At 41.4% G+C, this 20969-nt stretch overlaps 1 protein-coding gene across 1 annotated transcript; it reads left to right on the forward strand.

Annotated features, from left to right (window-relative positions):
- Positions 1 to 2189: 2189 nt before the first annotated feature.
- On the forward strand, positions 2190 to 3870 carry LOC309978551 (BTB/POZ domain-containing protein 3-like; the record flags this gene model as incomplete). The annotated part of the gene is given in 3 exon segments (XM_082865089.1): positions 2190 to 3016; positions 3019 to 3385; positions 3387 to 3870. Coding segments are annotated over 3 exon segments (1377 nt in total). The 5' UTR covers positions 2190 to 2490.
- Between the last annotated feature and the right edge of the window lie 17099 nt (positions 3871 to 20969).

Below are 20969 nucleotides of genomic sequence, written 5' to 3' on the forward strand. Positions count from 1 at the left end.
TCTGTCACTTGCAGCAACGTGGATGGATTTAGAAAATATTATGCTTGATGAAATAAGTCAGACAGAGAAAGACAAATACTGTGTGATATCACTTATATGTCCATGCAAGTATGTTTAGGGAGGGAGGATGACAGCTAAAGTCAGGAAAGGGATTATGGGAGGATGATGAGTGACCTTACAGATTCAGAAGATACAACTGTTCATGAAGGCTGTAATGGCATCAGGGAGAAGGTTTTCTGTCTTTAAATAAAGGGACAGGTGAACAGGTAACTGAGTTCACGCAGCTGAAAGAGAGCACTTGAAGGGCAGGAAAAGAGCTTGAACATGGCGGTGACAAATGAGGGCGTGGCAACAAGAGCTCTCTCCTTTACCACCCTATGTTACTGCCACCCCTTAGAAGGCAGGACCAGGACTTGATTATCAGATTTCTGTGTATGTCTCCCCAGCTATGTGATTTAAAAAACAAACGTGGGTAGACTGTTACGGTGGGAGTGAGAAACCTGTAGGTAGTTAGTATCCCCAGTTAAGGGGCATAGAGCAGTGCTGCTAAGAGTAGCAAGATGTTGTTTGACATTTAAAAATAGATCTAACTCTACCAATTAGTCTGTTCTGCCCATGGTAACCTTATTCAATGCTTTGGTGGTAATCATTTCTGGAAAGCTTTGACATATTTTATCATTGAACTGCCAGGTTCACACTTAGCTGTAATTCATTCACAGATAAGTGTGTCTTGTTAACCAAATTATGTTGACTCCCTTGGAAATCTGGTGTGAGGACTTTCTTGTTTCCTGTCTTCATGTGGTTTTATGGTCTCATGACAGACCATTAGCGTGAAGAAAGATTGATTATTGTCTTGGGTGCCAAAACGTAATTTGGCCCCATTTTCATTTTTCTTTTTCATCAGCTGCAGAATCATATGCATTTATCAAAATGGGTGTCATCTGTTTTGAAATTCATGAAGTTAGATTGCACACTTGTCAAACATTTTTTTTCTGGCATTGACAAATACATCAACATCAAGCTTTGCTTAAACTGTTTAGAAATGGAGATGTCCAGGTGAAAGAATGGTGGAATGAAAATGAGAGACTAGGGCCTGGAAGGGCTCATTCATTCCACCACCATTTTTGAATGCATTCGGTACAAACAGCAAATTGCCAAACATGGACTGAAGCCTGTGGGGGTTGGAGGAATGTGAGGCTGACTCACTTATTGAAAAATATTTAGTGCTTACAGTGCTCGGCATTGTGCTAGCCACTGGAAACAGTAGCAACAACACCAGCAAAGTCTCTTCCCTCATAGAATTTATATTCTAAAGAGTTTATATGAGATAAAAGAAAGGCACTGTTTAGCCCTTATCCTCAAGGATCTTATAATCTACTTGGAAAGAAAAAAGTAAATGCACTAAGTTAAAATTTCAAAGCAATGCAAAAATGGGGCAAATGAGTAAAGAATGCATTTCAGATGTAGGAGATTGAGCCTAGCACAGTAAAAGAATGACTCCACACTGCCTCTGCCGGAGACTGGCTAGGACACTCCTCTAGGAAGTCACTTAACTGCCTCTGTTTCCCAGAGAAGCGCTCCAGGGACAGTTTTGCTGCTGATTAGAGCTTCTGACTATCCATCCTGAAGGCCATTCACAATGAGTAATCTGGAAGAAAGGCAATCTCTGAACGCAAGTTCAAACAACTACAGCGAATATCATACTAACTAGTGATATATGTGTTCCTTTAAATTAACTAGATAAGACTGTTTCCACTGGGGTTAACGTGGTATTAGAGGTTGTAAGCAATGCAGCAGACAAGGAAGAGTAATGTGGTTTTAAGAATCAAAAGGAGGAAATTAAATTGTCATTATTTTCAGAAAGTATAATTGCTTACATAGAAAATTCAAGAGACTCAAAAAGCTATTAGAACTATTAAGAAATTGCAACAAGTTTAGTGAATAAAAATAAAATTTAAAAATCCACAATATTCTAATACATCAGTAACAGCCAATTAGAATATGTAATTTTAAGAATGCAATTCATGGGACTTCCCTGGAGGTCCAGTGGTTAAGACTTCACCTTCCAATGCAGGGGGTGTGGGTTCGATCCCTGGCAGGGGAGCTAAGATCCCACATGCCTCGTGGCCAATTAACCAAAACATAAAACAGAAGCAGTATTGTAACAAGTAAAGACTTTTAAAAAATGGTCCACATCAAAAAAAAATCTTTAAAAAAAAAAAAAGGAATGCAGCCTGCGGGTGCCCGCCGAGCCCTGCCGGGTGCTGGATCCCAGAGTGCCCGGGACGGGGCCCGAGGAGCGGGCACCGGGCCGAGGAAGCAAGTGGTAAGCAGCGCAGACGGCGGGCGCTGCCTGAGGCGACAAGGACCGCGAGCGAGACGGTAAAGAACAGGTCCAAGAAGAGCTCGAAGAAAAAAAATCCCAGCAGCAGCAGCAAGTTGCCTCCAGTTTGTTATGAAGTAATTACCTTGAAGACTAAAAAGAAGAAGATGACTGCTGATATATTCCGCCGAAGAAAACCAGCCAACTCCAGCAGCACTGCTGTCCATCAGTACCACCAGCAGAATCTCAGTAACAACAACCTTATTCCAGCCCCGAATTGGCAGGTTCCTTATCCCACCATTAGAGAGAGAAATGCGGTGATGTTCCATAATGATTTGATGGCAGATGTACATTTTGTGGTTGGGCCACCAGGTGGGACTCAGCGGTTGCCAGGACACAAATATGTTTTAGCTGTTGGGAGCTCCGTGTTCCATGCAATGTTTTACGGAGAACTTGCCGAAGACAAAGCTGAGATCTGTATACCAGATGTCGACCCTGCTGCTTTTCTCGCTATGCTGAAATACATCTACTGTGATGAAACGGACTTGGCTGCTGTCACAGTCTTGGCCACTCTTTATGCTGCCAAAAAGTACATCGTCCCTCACCTCGCCTGGGCCTGCGTCAATCTCCTGGAGACCTGCCTGAGCGCCAAGAACGCCTGTGTCCTCCTGTCCCAGAGCTGCCTGTTTGAGGAGCGGGCCTGACCCAGCGGTGCTGGGAGGTGATTGACGCCCAGGCCGAGCTCGCTCTCAAGTCTGAGGGGTTCTGTGATACTGACTTCCAGACACTAGAAAGTATCCTCCGCAGGGAAACTCTGAATGCCAAAGAAATTGTGGTTTTCGAGGCAGCTCTCAGCTGGGCTGAAGTGGAATGCCAGCGACAAGATCTGGCTTTGAGCGCTGAAAACAAGCGCAAGGTCCTCGGGAAGGCGCTTTACTTGACCCGCATCCCGACCATGGCCCTAGACGATTTTGCAAACAGTGCTGCGCAGTCCAGAGTCTTAACTCTGAACGAGACCAACGACATCTTCCTCTGGTACACCGCGGCCAAGAAGCCCGAGCTGCAAAGCCCGCAAGGGCCTCGTCCTCCAGCGCTGCCACCGTTTCCAGTTGTGCGCCTACCGGAGCAACCAGTGGCGCTACCGGGGCCGCTGCGACAGCATCCAGTTCGCCGTCAACAAGAGGGTGTTCATCGCGGGCTTCGGGCTGCACGGCTCCAGCTACGGCTCGGCCGAGTACAGCGCCAAGATCGAACTCAAGCGGCAGGGCGTCATCCTGGGGCAGAACTTGAGCAAGTACTTCTCAGACGGCTCCAGCAACACCTTCTCCGCGTGGTTTGAGTACCCGGTGCAGACTAAGCAGGACACCTTCTACACGGCCTGCGTGATCCCGGATGGTAATGAGCTCAGCTACTTTGGACGGGAAGGCATGACAGAAGTTCAGTGTGGCAAAGTCACCGTCGGCACCGGAGTGCAGGGGCGGGGGGGAGCAGATCCCCGAATTTATATTCTACGCTTGAGCCGCTTCCTGGAGCAGTGCGGGCTCTGAGGTGCACACCACGCTCCTACTTGCTTGATGCTTACTTAGCTCAGCTGCAGATATGCGATCAGCGCAGGTAATTTGTAACGAATGGAGCTGTAGGCAGGTTCTAATTTCTTTCAACCTTTTAATTATGTACAGGCAAAAATGCAGCGTTCAGCTTTTAACTCTATGCCTAAAAGAGCCAAGTTCTCATCAAGGCTTGTGGTTCTTAGAGTTGGATCTATACATCTGGGGAGATTTTGCGTTCTTTTCCAACTGCCCCACTGACCTCCCAGTTTTGTCCCTCTTAGGAAAATTTTTGGATCACTTCAAATTCTCTTTTGGGCTTTATTTTAAGTAGGAATAAATAGTCTAAAATAACAATAACAAGAATTATTTTTAAACAGAACCCCTCCCTCCCCCCAAAACGATAAACCTCATTGTACAATTTTGAAAGACGTTTTGCTTGATAATAAGTAATAATTTAGAAAGTAGACAGTAGTCATGTTTACCTTCTTATTTTATTTCCTTTTAAATATTTTACTTTTGGGCATTGCTTTTTCTTAAATCCTAAATTCGTAAGATTGTTAAATTTTAAATTGGAAAGTGTCAATGTAAAGTAAGTAAGAAATTGCAAGCTTTAGGTCATGACTTTTTGCTACAAACAGATTTATATTCTTTTAGTTTAGAAGACAAAATATTGCAGTACAGAGGCTTCTTTTAGAAGTAACTAAATTATAAAATTTTATTGTCATCAGAAAAAAGTTGCAGGCCTATTAATTTAAACTAAATGGTTTTGAAAGGAAGCCTAAAAAAGCCCCATATGACAAATAGTTTAATTGATGGCATATTATAATACAGAGTTCAAAAAGTCAGATTCTTTCCCCCCTGTTTAGCTTCTGATCCCTGCCATTTGCAGGTTTTCAAAAGTTGTACTGTATAGAATTCCTATTCCCTTTTTCCCATGAAAAGAGGACCAAACGATTCTTTAGATGAATGGAACAACAATTAGTTTTGTAGCACCACATGTTAATGTAATAAGATACTTTTATTCATTGATTTTTTTCCCCTGAAATATACTTCACCGGATCTACTTTGACCACATTGTATCTTCTTAGTTAATTATAATTCTGTCCTGTTCCTGGACTGCTAGAATCTGGCCTCTGGCCATCTTAAAGTGCCAATATATGCCTGCAGGGTTTTTAGAAAATGGTCTAGAACGATACTCTTGATGATACCTAATATTCACTGCCTCAGCATCACATCCAGCTCTCTTATTTGTCCACGGATAATGTACACAAAGGAGGGAAAAGCTCATCAAAACATTCTCCTTCAGCGAAGGCTTGTGCTGGCTTAGTGCCTGTGACCCTGGTGGTGTCCACTGTGTTCACTCCCAGTTGAAGTATCCATGTGTTTCTGGGCAGCTTTTCTGCCCAGCGTGATCCTGAGATGGCTTCCCAGCCACCCAGAGTGTGGTCGCTGGCCACCTCCTTCTCCTGCTCTGTGAGCCCAAAGCTGGCTCTGGAGCAGGGATTAGCCCTGGGATGGGTGTCTGCGTGGGTGCCCGTGCGCGTTCAGGTGCGTGCCAGCTCAGGAATTGTCTCTTCCCTGCCTGGTCAGTGAGGGCTGGGACAGAAATGGTCCCCCTGCTGGCCCCAGCTGGGCCCCAGTGAGTGATTACCTGTGCTTTTGGGCCACCTCTCCCCCTGTAGACGTGGGCTTGTTGCTTCGGCTGGCTTCCCTGATGGAGGAGAACACTGGATTACGGGAAATGTTTTAATCACCTTTACCATTACCTATGTCTGTTAGCGTAGATGATCAAAAGCTATTACGGTGATTATAGATGAGTATTCCCAGGACAACTTTCCAAAATTATCTAACAATTATTTCTTATTAGCGAGATGACAGATAGTAGTTTTGGCAAACTGTGAAATAAAGGTACATTTTCAATTTAAAAACTACTTCTACAAAGGGTTTTATTTATAAATTATGGTTAAACATTTTGGTAACTCATAGTTACCTTGCAAATTGGTAGACTATATACCTGATTGGAAGGAACTCACTTTTAAGCCAGAGGAGAAGAAACTTTATTTAGCACAACTTTCATCATATCAGATTATTGCGGTGGGTGTGATAACCTTAGAGTGAAGATTGTTCATTCAGTAACACCCATGGTCAGTGCTCCTGTTCGTAGCTGCCCGCCAGAGGCTGGGGAACTGCTGGGTGAGAGCCGCGTGAGATCTGTACACTAGGTGTGGAAGAACTTAATTTTATGTTAATTACTATCACCTGAAAAAGAAAAAAAAAACGAAACCCATCCGTAATCTGATTGGCTGGTGCCAAGACCTGTGGGTTAAATTTGAAAATTGTATTTAACACAAGAAAATTTTATCTTTTAAATCCTATTCTCCCTTCTGCATTTTCAACGACATGGAGTTAAGGCTAATATACTTGCTTTATTTTCTTTGGTAATCTCGAATTTTGTATCTTTTAAAACTAGAAACCATTGTTCTGACAAGGCAGGCAACTGTAGTGTATAAATGCAACTTTATTAAACAATTTCCTGTAGATGCTTTTCCCAATGTATCTGGCAAACTTTGTCGTTGTTCATATCCTGGGGATAAGGGGAACTAGGCTAGCAATCCTAATGTAACATTCTTTAAGCATATCTTAATATAGTATTTAAGTAAATGGTCTAATTTCTACATAACTATTGCACTGAATTGTCTTTTTTTAAAGGTGTTTAAATAAGCTCGCTAATTCAAGACACTAGCCACTTGTGCATCAGAGTGTTTGAATTCAGTAGCTTACAGCATTATTTATGTAGGAAAAATATATAAATATGAAGTACCTCATGTTGAATGTTATTGTACTGTATTTTTTTTTTTTTCTTTGCGGTACGCGGGCCTCTCACTGTTGTGGCCTCTCCCGTTGCGGAGCACAGGCTCAGGACGCGCAGGCTCAGCGGCCATGGCTCACGGGCCCAGCTGCTCCACGGCATGTGGGATCTTCCCAGACTGGGGCACGAACCCGTGTCTCCTACATTGGCAGGCGGACTCTCAACCACTGCGCCACCAGGGAAGCCCTGTATTTTTATTTTATTTATTTTTTTAAAATCTTTATTGGGAGTATAATTGCTTTAAAATGGTGTGTTACTTTCTGCTTTATAACAAAGTGAATCAGCTATACATATACATATATCCCCATATCTCCTCCCTCTTGCATCTCCCTCCCACCTTCCCTATCCCACCCCTCTAGGTGGTCACAAAGCACCGAGCTGATCTCCCTGTGCTATGCGACTGCTTCCCACTACCTATCTATTTTACATTTGGTACTGTATATATGTCCATGACACTCTCTCACTTCGTCCTAGCTTACCCTTCCCCCACCTCGTGTCCTCAAGTCCATTCTCTACGTCTGCAGCTTTATTCTGGTCCTGTCCCTAGGTTCTTCAGAACCATTTTTTTTTAGATTCCATATATATGTGTTAGCATACGGTATTGGTTTTTCTCTTTCTGACTTACTTCACTCTGTATCACAGACTCTAGGTCCATCTACCTCACTACAAATAACTCAATTTTGTTTCTTTTTATGGCTGAGTAATATTCCATTGTATTATGTGCCATACCTTCTTTAGCCATTCATCTGTCGATGGACACTTAGGTTGCTCCCATGTCCTGGCTTTTATAAATAGTGCTGCAATGAACACTGTGGTACATGACTCTTTTTGAATTATGGTTTTCTCAGGGTATATGCCCAGTAGTGGGATTGCTGGGTCGTATGGTAGTTCTATTTTTAGTTTTTTAAGGAACCTCCATACTGTGCTCCATAGTGGCTGTATCACTTTACATTCCCACCAACAGTGCAAGGGGGTTCCCTTTTCTCCACACCCTCGTCAGCATTTATTGTTTGTAGATTTTTTGATGATGGCCATTCTGACGGGTGTGAGGTGATACCTCACTGTAGTTTTGATTTGCATTTCTCTAATGATTAGTGATGCTGAGCATCCTTTCATGTGTTTGTTGGCAATCTGTATATCTTCTATGGAGAAATGTCTATTTAGGTCTTCTGCCCATTTTTGGATTGGGTTGTTTGTTTTTTTGATATTGAGCTGCATGAGCTGCCTGTATATTTTGGATATTGATCCTCTGTCAGTGGCTTAGTTTGCAAATATTTTCTCCCCTGCTGAGGGTTGTCTTTTCGTCTTGTTTATGTTTTCCTTTGCTGTACAAAAGGTTTTAAGTTTCATTAGGTCACATTTGTTTATTTTCGTTTTTATTTCCATTTCACTAGGATGTGGGTCAAAAAGAATCTTGCTGTGATGTATGTCATAGAGTGTTCTGCCTATGTTTTCCTTTAAGAGTTTGATAGTGTCTGGCCTTACATTTAGGTCTTTAATCCATTTTGAGTTTATTTTTGTGTATGGTGTTAGCGAGTGTTCTAATATCATTCTTTTATGTGTAGCTGTCCAGTTTTCCCAGCACCACTTATTGAAGAGACTATCTTTCTCCATTGTATATTCTTGCCTCCTTTATCAAAGGTAAGGTGACCATATGGACGTGTGTTTATCTCTGTGCTTTCTATCCTGTTCCATTGATCTATATTTCTGTTTTTGTGCCAGTACCATACTGTCCTGATTACTGTAGCTTTTTAGTATCATCTGAAGGCAGGGAGCCTGATTCCTCCAGCTCTGTTGTTCTTTCTCAAGATTGCTTTGGCTATTTGGGGTCTTTTGTTTCCATACAAATAGTGAAATTTTTTGTTCTAGTTCTGTGAAAAATGCCATTGGTAGTTTGATAGGGATTGCATTGAATCTGTAGATTGCTTTGGGTAGTATAGTCATTTCCACTATGTTGATGCTTCCAATCCAAGAACATGGTATATATCTCCATCTGTTTGTATCATCTTTAATTTCTTTCACCAGTGTCTTATAGTTTTCTGCATACATGTCTTTTGTCTCCTTAGGTAGGTTTATTCCTAGGTATTTTTTCTTTTTGTTGCAATGGTAAATGGGAGTGTTTCCTTAATTTCTCTTTCAGAATTTTCATCATTAGTGTATAGGAATGCAAGAGATTTCTGTGCATTAATTTTGTATCCTGCTACTTTACCAAATTCATTGATTAGCTCTAGTAGTTTTCTGGTAGCATCTTTAGGATTCTCTATGTATAGTATCATGTCATCTTCAAACAGTGACAGCTTTACTTCTTCTTTTCTGATTTGGATTCCTTTTATTTCTTTTTCTTCTCCGATTGCTGTGGCTAAAACTTCCAAAACTATGTTGAATAATTGTGGTGACAGTGGACAACTTTGTCTTGTTCCAGATCTTAGTGGAAACGGTTTCAGTTTTTCACCACTGAGAACGATGTTGGTTGTGGGTTTGTCACATATGGCCTTTATTATGTTGAGGTAAGTTCCCTCTATGCCTACTTTCTAGAAAGTTTTTATCATAAATGGGTGTTGAATTTTGTCGAAAGATTTTTGTGCATCTATTGAGATGACCATATGTTTTTTCATCTTCAATTTGTTCATATGGTTTATCACATTGATTTGCGTATATTGAAGACTCCTTGCATTCCTGGGATAAACCCCACTTGATCATGGTGTATGATCCTTGTAATGTGTTGTTGGATTCTGTTTGCTAGTATTTTTTTGAGGATTTTTGCATCTGTGTTCATCAGTGATATTGGCCTGTAGTTTTCTTTTTTTGAGACATCTTTGCCTGGTTTTCGTATCGGGGTGATGGTGGCCTTATAGTATGAGTTTCTGAGTGTTCCACCCTCGGCTATATTTTGGAAGATTTTGAGAAGGATAGCTGTTAGCTTTTTTCTAAATGTTTGATAGTATTCGCCTGTGAAGCCATCTGGTCCTGGGCTTTTGTTTGTTGGAAGATTTTAAATCACAGTTTCAATTTCAGTGCTTGTGATTGGTCTGTTTATATTTTCTATTTCTTCCTGGTTCAGTCTCAGAAGATTGTGCTTTTCTAAGCATTTGTCCATTTCTTCCAGGTTGTTCATTTTATTGGCATAGAGTTGCTTGTAGTAATCTCTCATGATCCTTTGTATTTCTGCAGTGTCAGTTGTTACTTCTCCTTTTTCATTTCAAATTCTCTTGATTTGAGTCTTCTTCCTTTTTTTCTTGCTGAGTGTGGCTAGTGGTTTAAAAATTTTGTTTATCTTCTCAAAGAACCAGGTTTTAGTTTTATTGAACTTTGCTATTGTTTCCTTCATTTCTTTTTCATTTATTTCTGGTTTGATCTTTATGATTTCTTTCCTTCTGCTAACTCTGGGGTTATTTTATTCTTCTTTCTCTTATTGCTTTAGGTGTAAGGTTAGGTTGTTTATTTGAGATGTTTCTTGTTTCTTGCGGTAGGATTGTATTGCTCTAAGTTTCCCTCTTAGAAGTGACTTTGCTGCATCCCATAGGTTTTGGGTCATTGTGTTTTCATTGTCATCTGTGTCTAGGTGTTCTTTGATTCCTCTTTGATTTCTTCAGTGATCTCTTGGTTATTTAGTAGTGTGTTTTTTAGCCTCTGTGTGCTTGTATTTTTTTTACAGTTTTTTTTCCTGTAATTGATATCTAGTCTCATAGCATTATGGTAGGAAAAGATACTTGATATGATTTCAATTTTCTTAAATTTACCAAGACTTGATTTGTGACCCAAGATATGATCTATTCTGGAGAATGTTCCATGAGCACTTGGGAAATAAGTGTATTCTGGTGTTTTTTGATGGAATGTCCTATAAATATCAATTAAGTCCATCTTCTTTAATATCATGTAAAGCTTGTGTTTCCTTATTTATTTTCATTTTGGATGATCTTTCCATTGGTGAAAGTGGGGTGTTAAAGTCCCCTACTATTATTGTGTCACTGTCGATTTCCCCTTTTATGGCTGTTAGCATTTACCTCATGCATTGAGGTGCTCTTATGTTGGGTAAATAAATATTTACAATTGTTATATATTATTCTTGGATTGATCCCTTGATCATTATGTACTGTCCTTCTTTGTCTCTTGTAATAGTCTTCATTTTAAACTGTATTTTGTGTGATATGAGAATTGCTAGTCCAGCTTTCTTTTGATTTCCATTTCCATGGGATATCTTTTTCCATCCCCTCACTTTCAGTCTGTATGTGTCCTTAGGTCTGAAGTGGGTCTCTTGTAGACAACATATCTATGGGTCTTGTTTTTGTATCCATTCATCCAGTCTGTGTCTTTTGGCTGGAGCATTTAATCCATTTACATTTAAGGTAATTATCGATATGTATGTTCCTATGACCAGTTTTCTTAATTGTTTTGGGGTTGTTTTTGTAGGTCTTTTCCTTCTCTTGTGTTTCCTGCCTAGAGAAGTTCCTTTAGCATTTGTTGTAAAGCTAGTTTGGTGGTGCTGAATTCTGTTAACTTTTGCTTGTCTGTAAAGGTTTTAATTTCTCTGTCGAATCTGAATGAGATCCTTGCTGGGTAGAGTAATCGTGGTTGTAGGTTTTTCCATTTCATGACTTTAAATATGTCCTGCCAGTCCCTTCTGGCTTGCAGAGTTTCTGCTGAAAGATCAGCTGTTAACCTTATGGAGATTCCCTTGCATATTATTTGTTGCTTTTAATATTTTTTCTTTGTATTTATTTTTTGATAGTTTGATTAATATGTGTCTTGGCATGTTTCTTCTTGGATTTATCCTGTATGAGACTCTCTGTGCTTCCTGGACTTGACTGACTATTTCCTTTCCCACTTTAGGGAAGTTTTCAACTATAATCTCTTCAAATATTTTCTCAGACCCTTTCTTTCTTTCTTCTTCTGGGACCCCTATAATTCTTATGTTGGTGTGTTTTATGTTGCCCCAGAGGTCTCTGAGACTGTCCTCAATTCTTTTCATTCTTTTCTCTTTAATTTGCTCTGTGGTAGTTATTTCCACTCTTTTAACTTCCAGGTTACTTATCTGTTCTTCTGCCTCAGAATGCTATTGACTCCTTCTAGATAATTTTTAATTTCATTTATTGTGTTGTTCATCACTGTTTGTTTGCTCTTTAGTTCTCTAGGTCCTTGTTAAACGTTTCTTATATTTTCTCCATTCTATTTCCAAGATTTTGGATCATCTTCACTATCATTACTCTGAATCCTTTTTCAGGTAGACTGCCTATTTCCTCTTCATTTGTTTGTTCTGGTGGATTTTTACCTTGCTCCTTCATCTTCTGCGTATTTCTCTGTCTTCTCATTTTGTTTAACTTACTGTGTTTGGAGTCTCCTTTTCGTAGACTGCCAGTTTGTAGTTCCCGTTGTTTTTGGTGTCTGCCCTCATTGGGTAAGGTTGGTTCAGTGGGTTGTGTAAGCTTCCTGGTGGAGGGGACTAATGCCTGTGTTTTGATGGGTGGGGCTGGATCTTGTTTTTCTGCTGGGAAGGGCTGCTGATGCTTTTTGGGGTGTCTGTGAACTTAGTATGATTTTAGGCTGCCTCTCTGCTAATGGATGTGGTTGTGTTCCTGTCTTGCTAGTTGTTTGGCATGGCGCCTCCAGCACTGGAGCTTTGTGGCCATTTGGTGGAGCTGGGTCTTAGCATTGAGACAGAAGTCTCTGGGAGATTTCTTGCCGATTCATATTACATGGGGCCTGGAGGTCTTGGTGGTCCAGTGTCCTGAACTCAACTCTCCCATCTCAGAAGTTCAGGCCTGACACTAGGCTGGAGCACCAAGACCCAGTCAGCCACATGGCTCAGAAGAAAACAGAGAAAAAAGGAAGAGAAAAAAATAATTAAAAATTAAAAAAAATATATATATATAATTATTAAAATAAAAAAATTATTAAAATATAGAAAAAAGTAATAAAAACAGAGAACAACCAAACCGATAAACAAATCCACCAATGATAACAAGCACTAAAAACTTTCCTAAGATAAACTCAAAAAAATAAGAAACAAGTCAGTCGCAGACATGAAACTCCAAGTCTACAGTTGGTCCCAAAGTCCACTCCCTCAATTTTGGGTTGATTCGTTGTTTATTCAGGTATTCCACAGATGCAGTGTACATCAAGTTGATTGTGGGGGTTTAATCCGCTGCCTCTGAGGCTGCATGGAGCAATTTCCCTTTCTCTTCTTTGTTTGCACAGCTCCTAGAGTTCAGCTTTGGTTTTGGCCCTGCCTCTGTGTGTAGGTTGCCCTCAGCCTTCTGTTCCCACCCAGACAGGATGGGGTTAAAGCAAGCAGCAGCTGGTTAGGGGGCCCTGGCTCTCTCTTGCCAGGTGGAGGGAGGGGTTCCGTAGTTATAATTGGAATGCAGGGCGTGCCTGCGGCGGCAGAGGCCTACGTGACGTTGCACCAGCCTGAGGTGCGCCATGCGTTCTCCTGGGGAAGTTGTCCCTGGATCACGGGACCCTGGCAGTGGCGGGCTGCACAGGCTCCCCGGAAGGGAGGTGTGGAGAGTGAGCTGCGCTCGCACACAGGCTTCTTGGTGGCGGCAGCAGCAGCCTTAGCGTCTCATGCCCGTCTCTGAGGTCCGTGCTGATCGCTGCGGCTCGCGCCCGTCTCTGGAGCTCGTTTAGGCGGTGCTCTGAATCCTCTCTCCTCGCGCACCCAGAAAAAAAGGTCTCTTGCCTCTCTGGCAGGTCCAGACTTTTTCCCGGACTCCCTCCCGGCCAGCCGTGGCACACTAGCCCCCTTCAGGCTGTGTTCACGCCGCCAGTCCTCTCCTTGGGATCCGACCGAAGCCCGAGCCTCAGCTCCCAGCCCCGTCTGCCCCAGCTGGTGAGCAGACAAGCCTCTCGGGCTGATGAGTGCTGGTCGGCACCGGTCCTCTGTGCGGGAATCTCTCTGCTTTGCCCTCCGCACCCCTGTGGCTGCGCTCTCCTCCACAGCTCCGAAGCTTCCCTCCCGCCACCCCCTGTCTCCACCAGTGAAGGGGCTTCCTAGTGTGTGGAAACCTTTCCTCCTTCACAGCTCCCTCCCACTGGTGCAGGTCCCGTCCCTATCCTTTTGTCTCTGTTTATTCTTTCTTCTTTTGCCCTACCTAGGTATGTGGGGAGTTTCTTGCCTTTTGGGAGGTCTGAGGTCTTCTGCCAGCGTTCAGTAGGTGTTCTGTAGGAGTTGTTCCACATATAGATGTATTTCTGATGTATTTGTGAGGAGGAAGGTGATCTCCACATCTTACTCCTCTGTCGTCTTGAAGGTCCCATCAAGTATGCATTTCTGAAAAACTTCTCATGCTGTAAAATCACACACTAGAAATATTAGCTTATGGGAAAAATATATTTGGGGCAGTCCTCTCAAAACATATGTAATTTTCTAATGAGACTACTAACAAAAACTGTAACAATACTAGTAAAAATATTGGCATAGTTCAACCTCCACTGATATTTACACTCAGCCTCACAATCAGGTGACCCTTACACCTTTGAGATGTAAGATATTGGGGACATTTAATTCTTCTTTTAATTTTTAAATTTTTTTATTTTTTAAATTGTGGTGAAATATAAATAGCATCAAATTTAGCATCTTAAACATTTTAAGTGTCCAGTCCAGTGACATTGAGTGCATTCATATTGTTGTGCAAGCATCATCACCATTCACTTCCAGAGCTCTTTCCATCCTGCAAAAATGAAACTTTGTATCCATTAAGCAATAGCAGGGACATTTAATTCTGATGAGAACAGTTACATCAAAACTAAAAATCATATCTAGAGTGTAGACATTTTCAAATTAAGGTCCTTCTTCCTTCCTTCCCTCCCTCCCTCCCTCCCTCCCTCCCTCCCTCCCTCCTACTGCTTCCTTCCTTCCCCCTTCCTTCCTTCCTTCCTTCCAACGTAGGGAGAAATATCTTTGCAGCTGCTTCCGGTTGTTTAACATAATAAAAATTGTGGTGGTTTTCTGATCCACTAAACTAGCTACTACTTAAAAGGAAGGCACTTTGGATGGAGTTTTCACCATTATCCTTACTGTCTTTGCAATGGACTGAATGCTGTGTCCCCCCCGACCAAATTCGTATGTTTAAATCCTAACCCCCAGTGTCAGAAGGTGGAGCCTTTGGGAGGTGATTATAGGTCATGAAGTTGGAGCTCTCATGAATGAGATTAATGCCCTTATAAAAGGAATCCCAGAGAGCTCTGTTCCCTCTCTTTCCCCCATGTGATGATACGTAAGTTGTCAGTCTGCAATCCGGAAGAGGAATCTCACCAGAACCTGACCATGCTGGGTCCTTGATCTAGAACTTTCAGCCTCCAGAAGTGTGAGAAATAAATTTCTGTTGTATATAAGCCACTCCGTCTGTGGTAATTTGTTATAGCAGCCTAAACTGACTAAGACAGTCTTTATATATTGCTAGGACTTTCTCTTTAATTATGAGAAAACTTGCCCCTGGTCTTTTTCAAATTACTAGCATGCTAGGAAAAACCACATATGAACCAACACAAATTCTGTATAATACTGCAAAGTTTCCCATATTACTTATCATGTTTGAGCTAAATCATGTTAACCAAACACAAGCTCTAATAGAGTGTACAATATAAAAAATATGTAAACAACAAGATATTAAAATGGGATACAGTCTCAGTTCTGACCAAGACCCCAAAACAGTAGAGCAAGTGAAGAGCTAGACCAGCTAAGCACCTCCAACTTATAAAAAAGTTTGAAGAAGATGAGAGAGTTGGATATTAGAGAGATCATTCTTGAGAGAATGCTGCTGTGTATTGTGAGTGCCCGGTCACCATGGAAAAGGGGTATAGAGGCCCTTGCCCATCACCTCAAGTCTCTTTTGAGATAGCCATCAGTGAGCTCACTTCAAGATTTTAGTATGTGTTCTCTGGAGTTTGGGAGGCACTGTAGACTGGTATATATTATACTTCTGAGGAATCTAAAGTTCTAGGGCCTGGCTGAAGCAACCTGCCCTTGTGGCTGGGGAGTAAAGTGATAACTATTCATGACTGGTCAAAGGTTTGAATTTCTGTTGCACTAAATATGGGTGGAGAGAGTAGGTGAGCCTGAAACTACTTAAAGGGACTTTGCCCAACAGATCCTTGAGAGGTGTAATTGCAGAAGGTATATGTGGAGGAAGAATGCCAAGAAACAGTGGATAAAGGGTAGGTTCACAAAAGGCCAGGTGGAGAATGCATCACCCATGTCAGGGACAGCGGGTGGAACATCCTTGCTGATGAGTGTGGATGAGTTCTCCAAAGAACCCATGGAGAATCCCACAAGAGGAATAAAATTAAAAGTTCACCACAGCTAGAGGAAACCAACTCACTCACAAAGCCTTTTTTGTTCCCTTCATTTCTCCTTCTTGCGCCCCCAAATTTGGCTCCAAAGTGGTCAGAAACTGTAGTTAGTAAGCTGGGGAAAGAAGGGTAGATATTCAACGTGGTAAACTAGAGAAGAAGCAAACCTGTCTCTCTCAATGCAAGTTTTCCACCTGGGTAAGGGCTCAGCTGGGAGAAGGGAGAAGATCTGACTTTGAAGGGAGTTTGACATTTTTAATATTATCCCAGAGTGAAATTACTGATGTGAAGTTGTTTTGGGAATTGAACTTTTCAGTGTATCTGAGAGTGAACAGAAAAGCTATGGGTCTTACCATAGTTTTCCTATAAGAAGTAAGGGAAATGTCACAAAGCGAGCTATGGGATGAGGAAGGCTACTGGTAACTGGGTGTCTTCTACAGTATTCTTCATGTTGTGTGTGTGTGTTTTAAGTAGTTCAAAATTAAAATTTTAACAAGAAAAAAAAAAAGGCCAAATGGCATCTAATTGACCAGCATTGTATAATGGCTTGCTCAACATAAAGAATCTTGGTGTCAAATTTTGGAAGGTGCTAAGAAGCCATTTAATCAAAGCTATTGAAAAGAAGTTTCAGTAAAACCATGAAGGATGCTCACCGGCATGTTGGTCCATCTAGCATCTTATTTCCACATCATCACTTGCTCAGCTTGGTTGATGGGTTGTCTCACCAGTCATCTCTTGCCTTTTACCTGGCCCTCCATCAACTACTCAGCTGCCAGGCCTGAGACTCCATGGTCTGTGTCTGATTTATATCCCATTACTCTTGTGTCTTTCTGTGTGGTACAGATATGTATGTGTCAAAACATAAAAACTGCTAACTAAACTATAAAAATAAAAAATACCTCCAAATATCAGCTAAAACCCATAACATTGTTGTTGGGATAACTATTATCTAGGAAGTGGTGTTGTTATAAAATTTAAAAGAAAAAATTCAATTAGAGACACCAAAAATGTACTAGATGCTTGAAAAAGAAAAATATAGATTTCTTTACCAGTGACCACCAACTGTAGGTAGCCGAAAGAGTCAAGAGGAGGAGGTGAACTGGAGGGAAAAGGAGATGGATAATAAGATAAACTATTGGGTCACCAAGCCGATTTATAGAAGAGTTTCTGTCAAAGCCTCTTCTCTCCTGATCCCATCTTAGCCTGTGCCTTCAACAGGGCACCTCCTTTTTCGTGACCAAGCCTCCTAGACCCATTGCATACTTGTTTAATATGTATCTTGACTGCAGTAGTTTCCACTGCTTGTGCACTTCTGGCTTTTTGTAGCAGAATTTTCCACCTGTTAAAGCAGAGTGAATGAGAGAATTGCAGTCCCATGTTTCTGAGTGATCCACAAAGATGAAGCCAAGTCTTGGGGAACACTCTGTTTCTACTGAACTATGTAATCTTTTGTGATCCTGTGGTATCCAAAGGAAGTCTAACCTTGTGACTTTATCAGTGATCACAAAGATGGCATTTGAGTTTGATGGGGCACAATGGATTTAAATAGTTTCTGAGATTAATCTCTTTCTCTTGCTTTTTTTTTTGTGGCTGAGCTATGTGACTTGTAGGATCTCAGTTCCCCGACCAGGGATTGAACCCGGACCACTGCAGTGAAAGCACTGAATCCTAACCACTAGACCACCAGGGAACTCCTTCTTTCTCTTGCTTTAAATGAAATTACTTATTATTGGTCAGGGGTCCATATTTCTAACACATATCAAATAATGGGACTGGTATCAAGGTTCTCATCCACTTGTTTCCAAAGTCCAGGCTTAGGTAACATGACCATCAAGTTCAGAACAAGGGATATAGTTTGCTGGGAAAGTTAAGAGTGTGATACCTTTGTGACTTGGCAGGCTGGGTATCACCACAAAAGGATCAGACTCCTTGTTACACAACATGAGATTAGAATCTCCGCAATGATTCCTACCTACTTTGTGACCTTGGGCAAATTTCTTAACCTCTCTGAGTTTCTACATCTGTATGAAGGGAGTAATGATTTAAACATTGTGAAGCCGTGAGAATTAAGTGACATAATGTATGTAAGGTGCCTCATAAAATGCCTGGAACATTAGGGAACAGTAAAATAATATCTTGCTATTCCATTTTTGAGCTCTATATTACACTTTTCGGGCACTGAGCTGACTAGGACAAGTTTGGTGTCTGTTTAGTCAGGATGGGCTGGGTTATACTGTTATAATGAGCAAACCTAAAATCTCACTGTCTTACAACAACAAAGGTTGATTTCCTACTCGTGTTATTTGTCCATCGTAGGTTGACCCTGGTTCTATTCCATATCATCTTCTCTCTGGGACCCAAGGTATCAGAGCAGCCTCTCTCTGGAACATTGCCAGTAGTTGTGGCCGATGGAAAGGAGAACATGGTGAGGAAGGTGCTAGCCCTTAAAGCCTCCATCCAGAACGGACACTTCTGCTCACTCATTGGTCAAGGTAAGTGACTTGGCCATACATAGTTTTAGCAGAATGGACAAGTATAATCCTTCCATATGAACAAGCAACAAATATTGGTGAAGAATAGTAGTTTACCATATGGTTGATCCAGCTGAGTGCTTATTTTCCTGAACTCTCCAGAAAAAACGTAGATAGTGAGTGTCTGATCATATAATTATCTGTTCATATGAAAGCCTTTTATGTAATCCTATCTACTTATCCTTTAAGTTTCGACTCAGATGCTGCTTCCACCATAGTCTTCTTGGATTCTTCTTGCTGGAAAATGAACAAACTCTACTGTGGCATGACATTTTTCTTCTAAAAGCATGTACCACACTCTGCCATGTGTTACGAAGTATTATTTCACATATATTTTCTTTCTCAAGGGTACTTAACTTCAAGGAGTTTACAATCTGTGTCTTATTCATCCTCAGGACCCTCACGGTACCCAGTTCAGTGTCTTTTACATAATTGATTCATATGTTTGTAGAGATGAATTGAAGAGCTCAGATGAGACGCAAACAGTATATGTGGATGGGGTGGAGGCAGTGGGTGCTACACAATGAAGAAATATCTCCTCTTAAAGTCAAATACATGTTTTCCAGAAGTCCTTGGTAGTTATCATGGGAAACTCCCTGGGGAAGCTAGAATGTCAGCTGAGACTCCTGAGAATCACTTTTGCAGGGTTCAGAAAAGACAGACTGTTAGAGAAAATTAAAGCCATTGGCGAACTATATCAGCTAGTTTATAATTAGCAGTTACCACAGAAAGGAGAAACATTTATTCCATTCTGACCACAAAGATTGCATAATGACACCAAGAGTGTCCACACCCTTTCCAGGATGTGTTAAGCATTTACAAAGGGAAACAAACAAAAAAAAAAAGCAAGGAAACAGACTTTCTTAGGCTGTCCCTGATCCACGGACACCAGACAATAATATGTGGTATGGTACGGTTGCCATGTGGGCGGATTAACCATGTCTTCCTGTTCTTTTCTTAACCAACAGTCTCTAGTCCTATGTCGGGTCTGAGAAAGAACCAGGAAAGATGAATTCTTTCCTGGTGACTCGAGATACTCAAGGAATCACCTGTATTTTCTTTACTTCAACTACTATTCATTGAGAATCTACCACGTGCTAGACACTGTGATAGCCTGAGTCTATTCAATCTCTTAAACAATCTAGAGTCTTATTCTTTTTTTTTGAATTAATTAATTAATTTTTGACTGCACTGGGTCTTCGTTGCTGGGCGTGGGCTTTCTTTAGTTGCAGCGAGCGGGGGCTACTCTTCATTGCAGTGCGCGGGCTTCTCATTGTGGTGGCTTCTCTTGTTGCGGAGCATGGGCTCTAGGTGTGCAGACCCAGTAGTTGTGGCTCACGGGTCCTAGAGCACAGACTCAGTAGTTGTGGCACACAGGCTTAGTTGCTCCACGGCACGTGGGATCTTCCCGGACCAGGGCTCGAACCCGTGTCCCCTGCATTGGCGGGTGGATTCTCAACCACTGCGCCACTGGGAAGCCCCAAGTCTTATTCTTAATTTGTCTTTATACATGTTATTCCTTCTGCCTGAAATATTCTCATCTCTGTCCTGAATAATCCCTACTTATCCTTCTGCTTTTTGTTTCGACATTCCATTATTTAGGAAGAATTTCTTGTCCTACAAACAAAGGTTTAGCGTCTCCCCTTCTATGTGCTTTCAAAACAAGATAGCCTTCCGTCATCATAGCGCAATCAAACTGTATTGTACTTTCTTGTTTAACTGTCTGTAGCTCCCATTGGCCTATACACTCTGGGAGGGCAAGGCTATTTCTTGCTCATTGCTGTAGCCTCTGCACCACTGTAATGTCTGATGAAAGTTGATTAATGTATCATTATCTTTTTATGGCCATTATATGATTATATTATTACAATATATTACCATGCCAATACTATAAAATAGTGCTAAATGTGTATCTTGAGGAATTTAGCCATTTGCCACTAGCTGTAATTTTTAAAGAGTTATCTTCAGAACTTCTATGGATGACTTTGTCAGGGCAATTTGAATAGAGTGTTCTGTTTTTCAGTGAGGTGAACAAAGCCAGAAATCAAGACCTCTGTTCTAGATTTGGCTCTGTAACTATCTTGCTGTGTGTTCTTGGGGAATAACTTAACCTCTCTAAACTCTTTTCCACATATGTCAAAAAACCAATGTGGAATAGAGATGTTATATGCCTGACATTCTGTGACTACCATTGTGTGGTGATTTTAAAATATTACCCAAACATCCTCTGACTGTTTTCCCACTGAGGGGTGGGGTCTATGTTCCCTCCTCCTGAATCTGGGCTCTGTGACTGATTATTCGATACAATATAGTAGAAGTGATACTGTGCCAGTTTCCAGGCCCAGCCTAAGAAATTGACAGCTTCTACTTTCTGCTTCTTGGGATGTTCATGCTTGAAACCCAGC

Source organism: Leucopleurus acutus (assembly GCF_964270905.1).
Source record: "Leucopleurus acutus genome assembly, chromosome: X".
Lineage (NCBI taxonomy): Eukaryota > Metazoa > Chordata > Mammalia > Artiodactyla > Delphinidae > Leucopleurus > Leucopleurus acutus.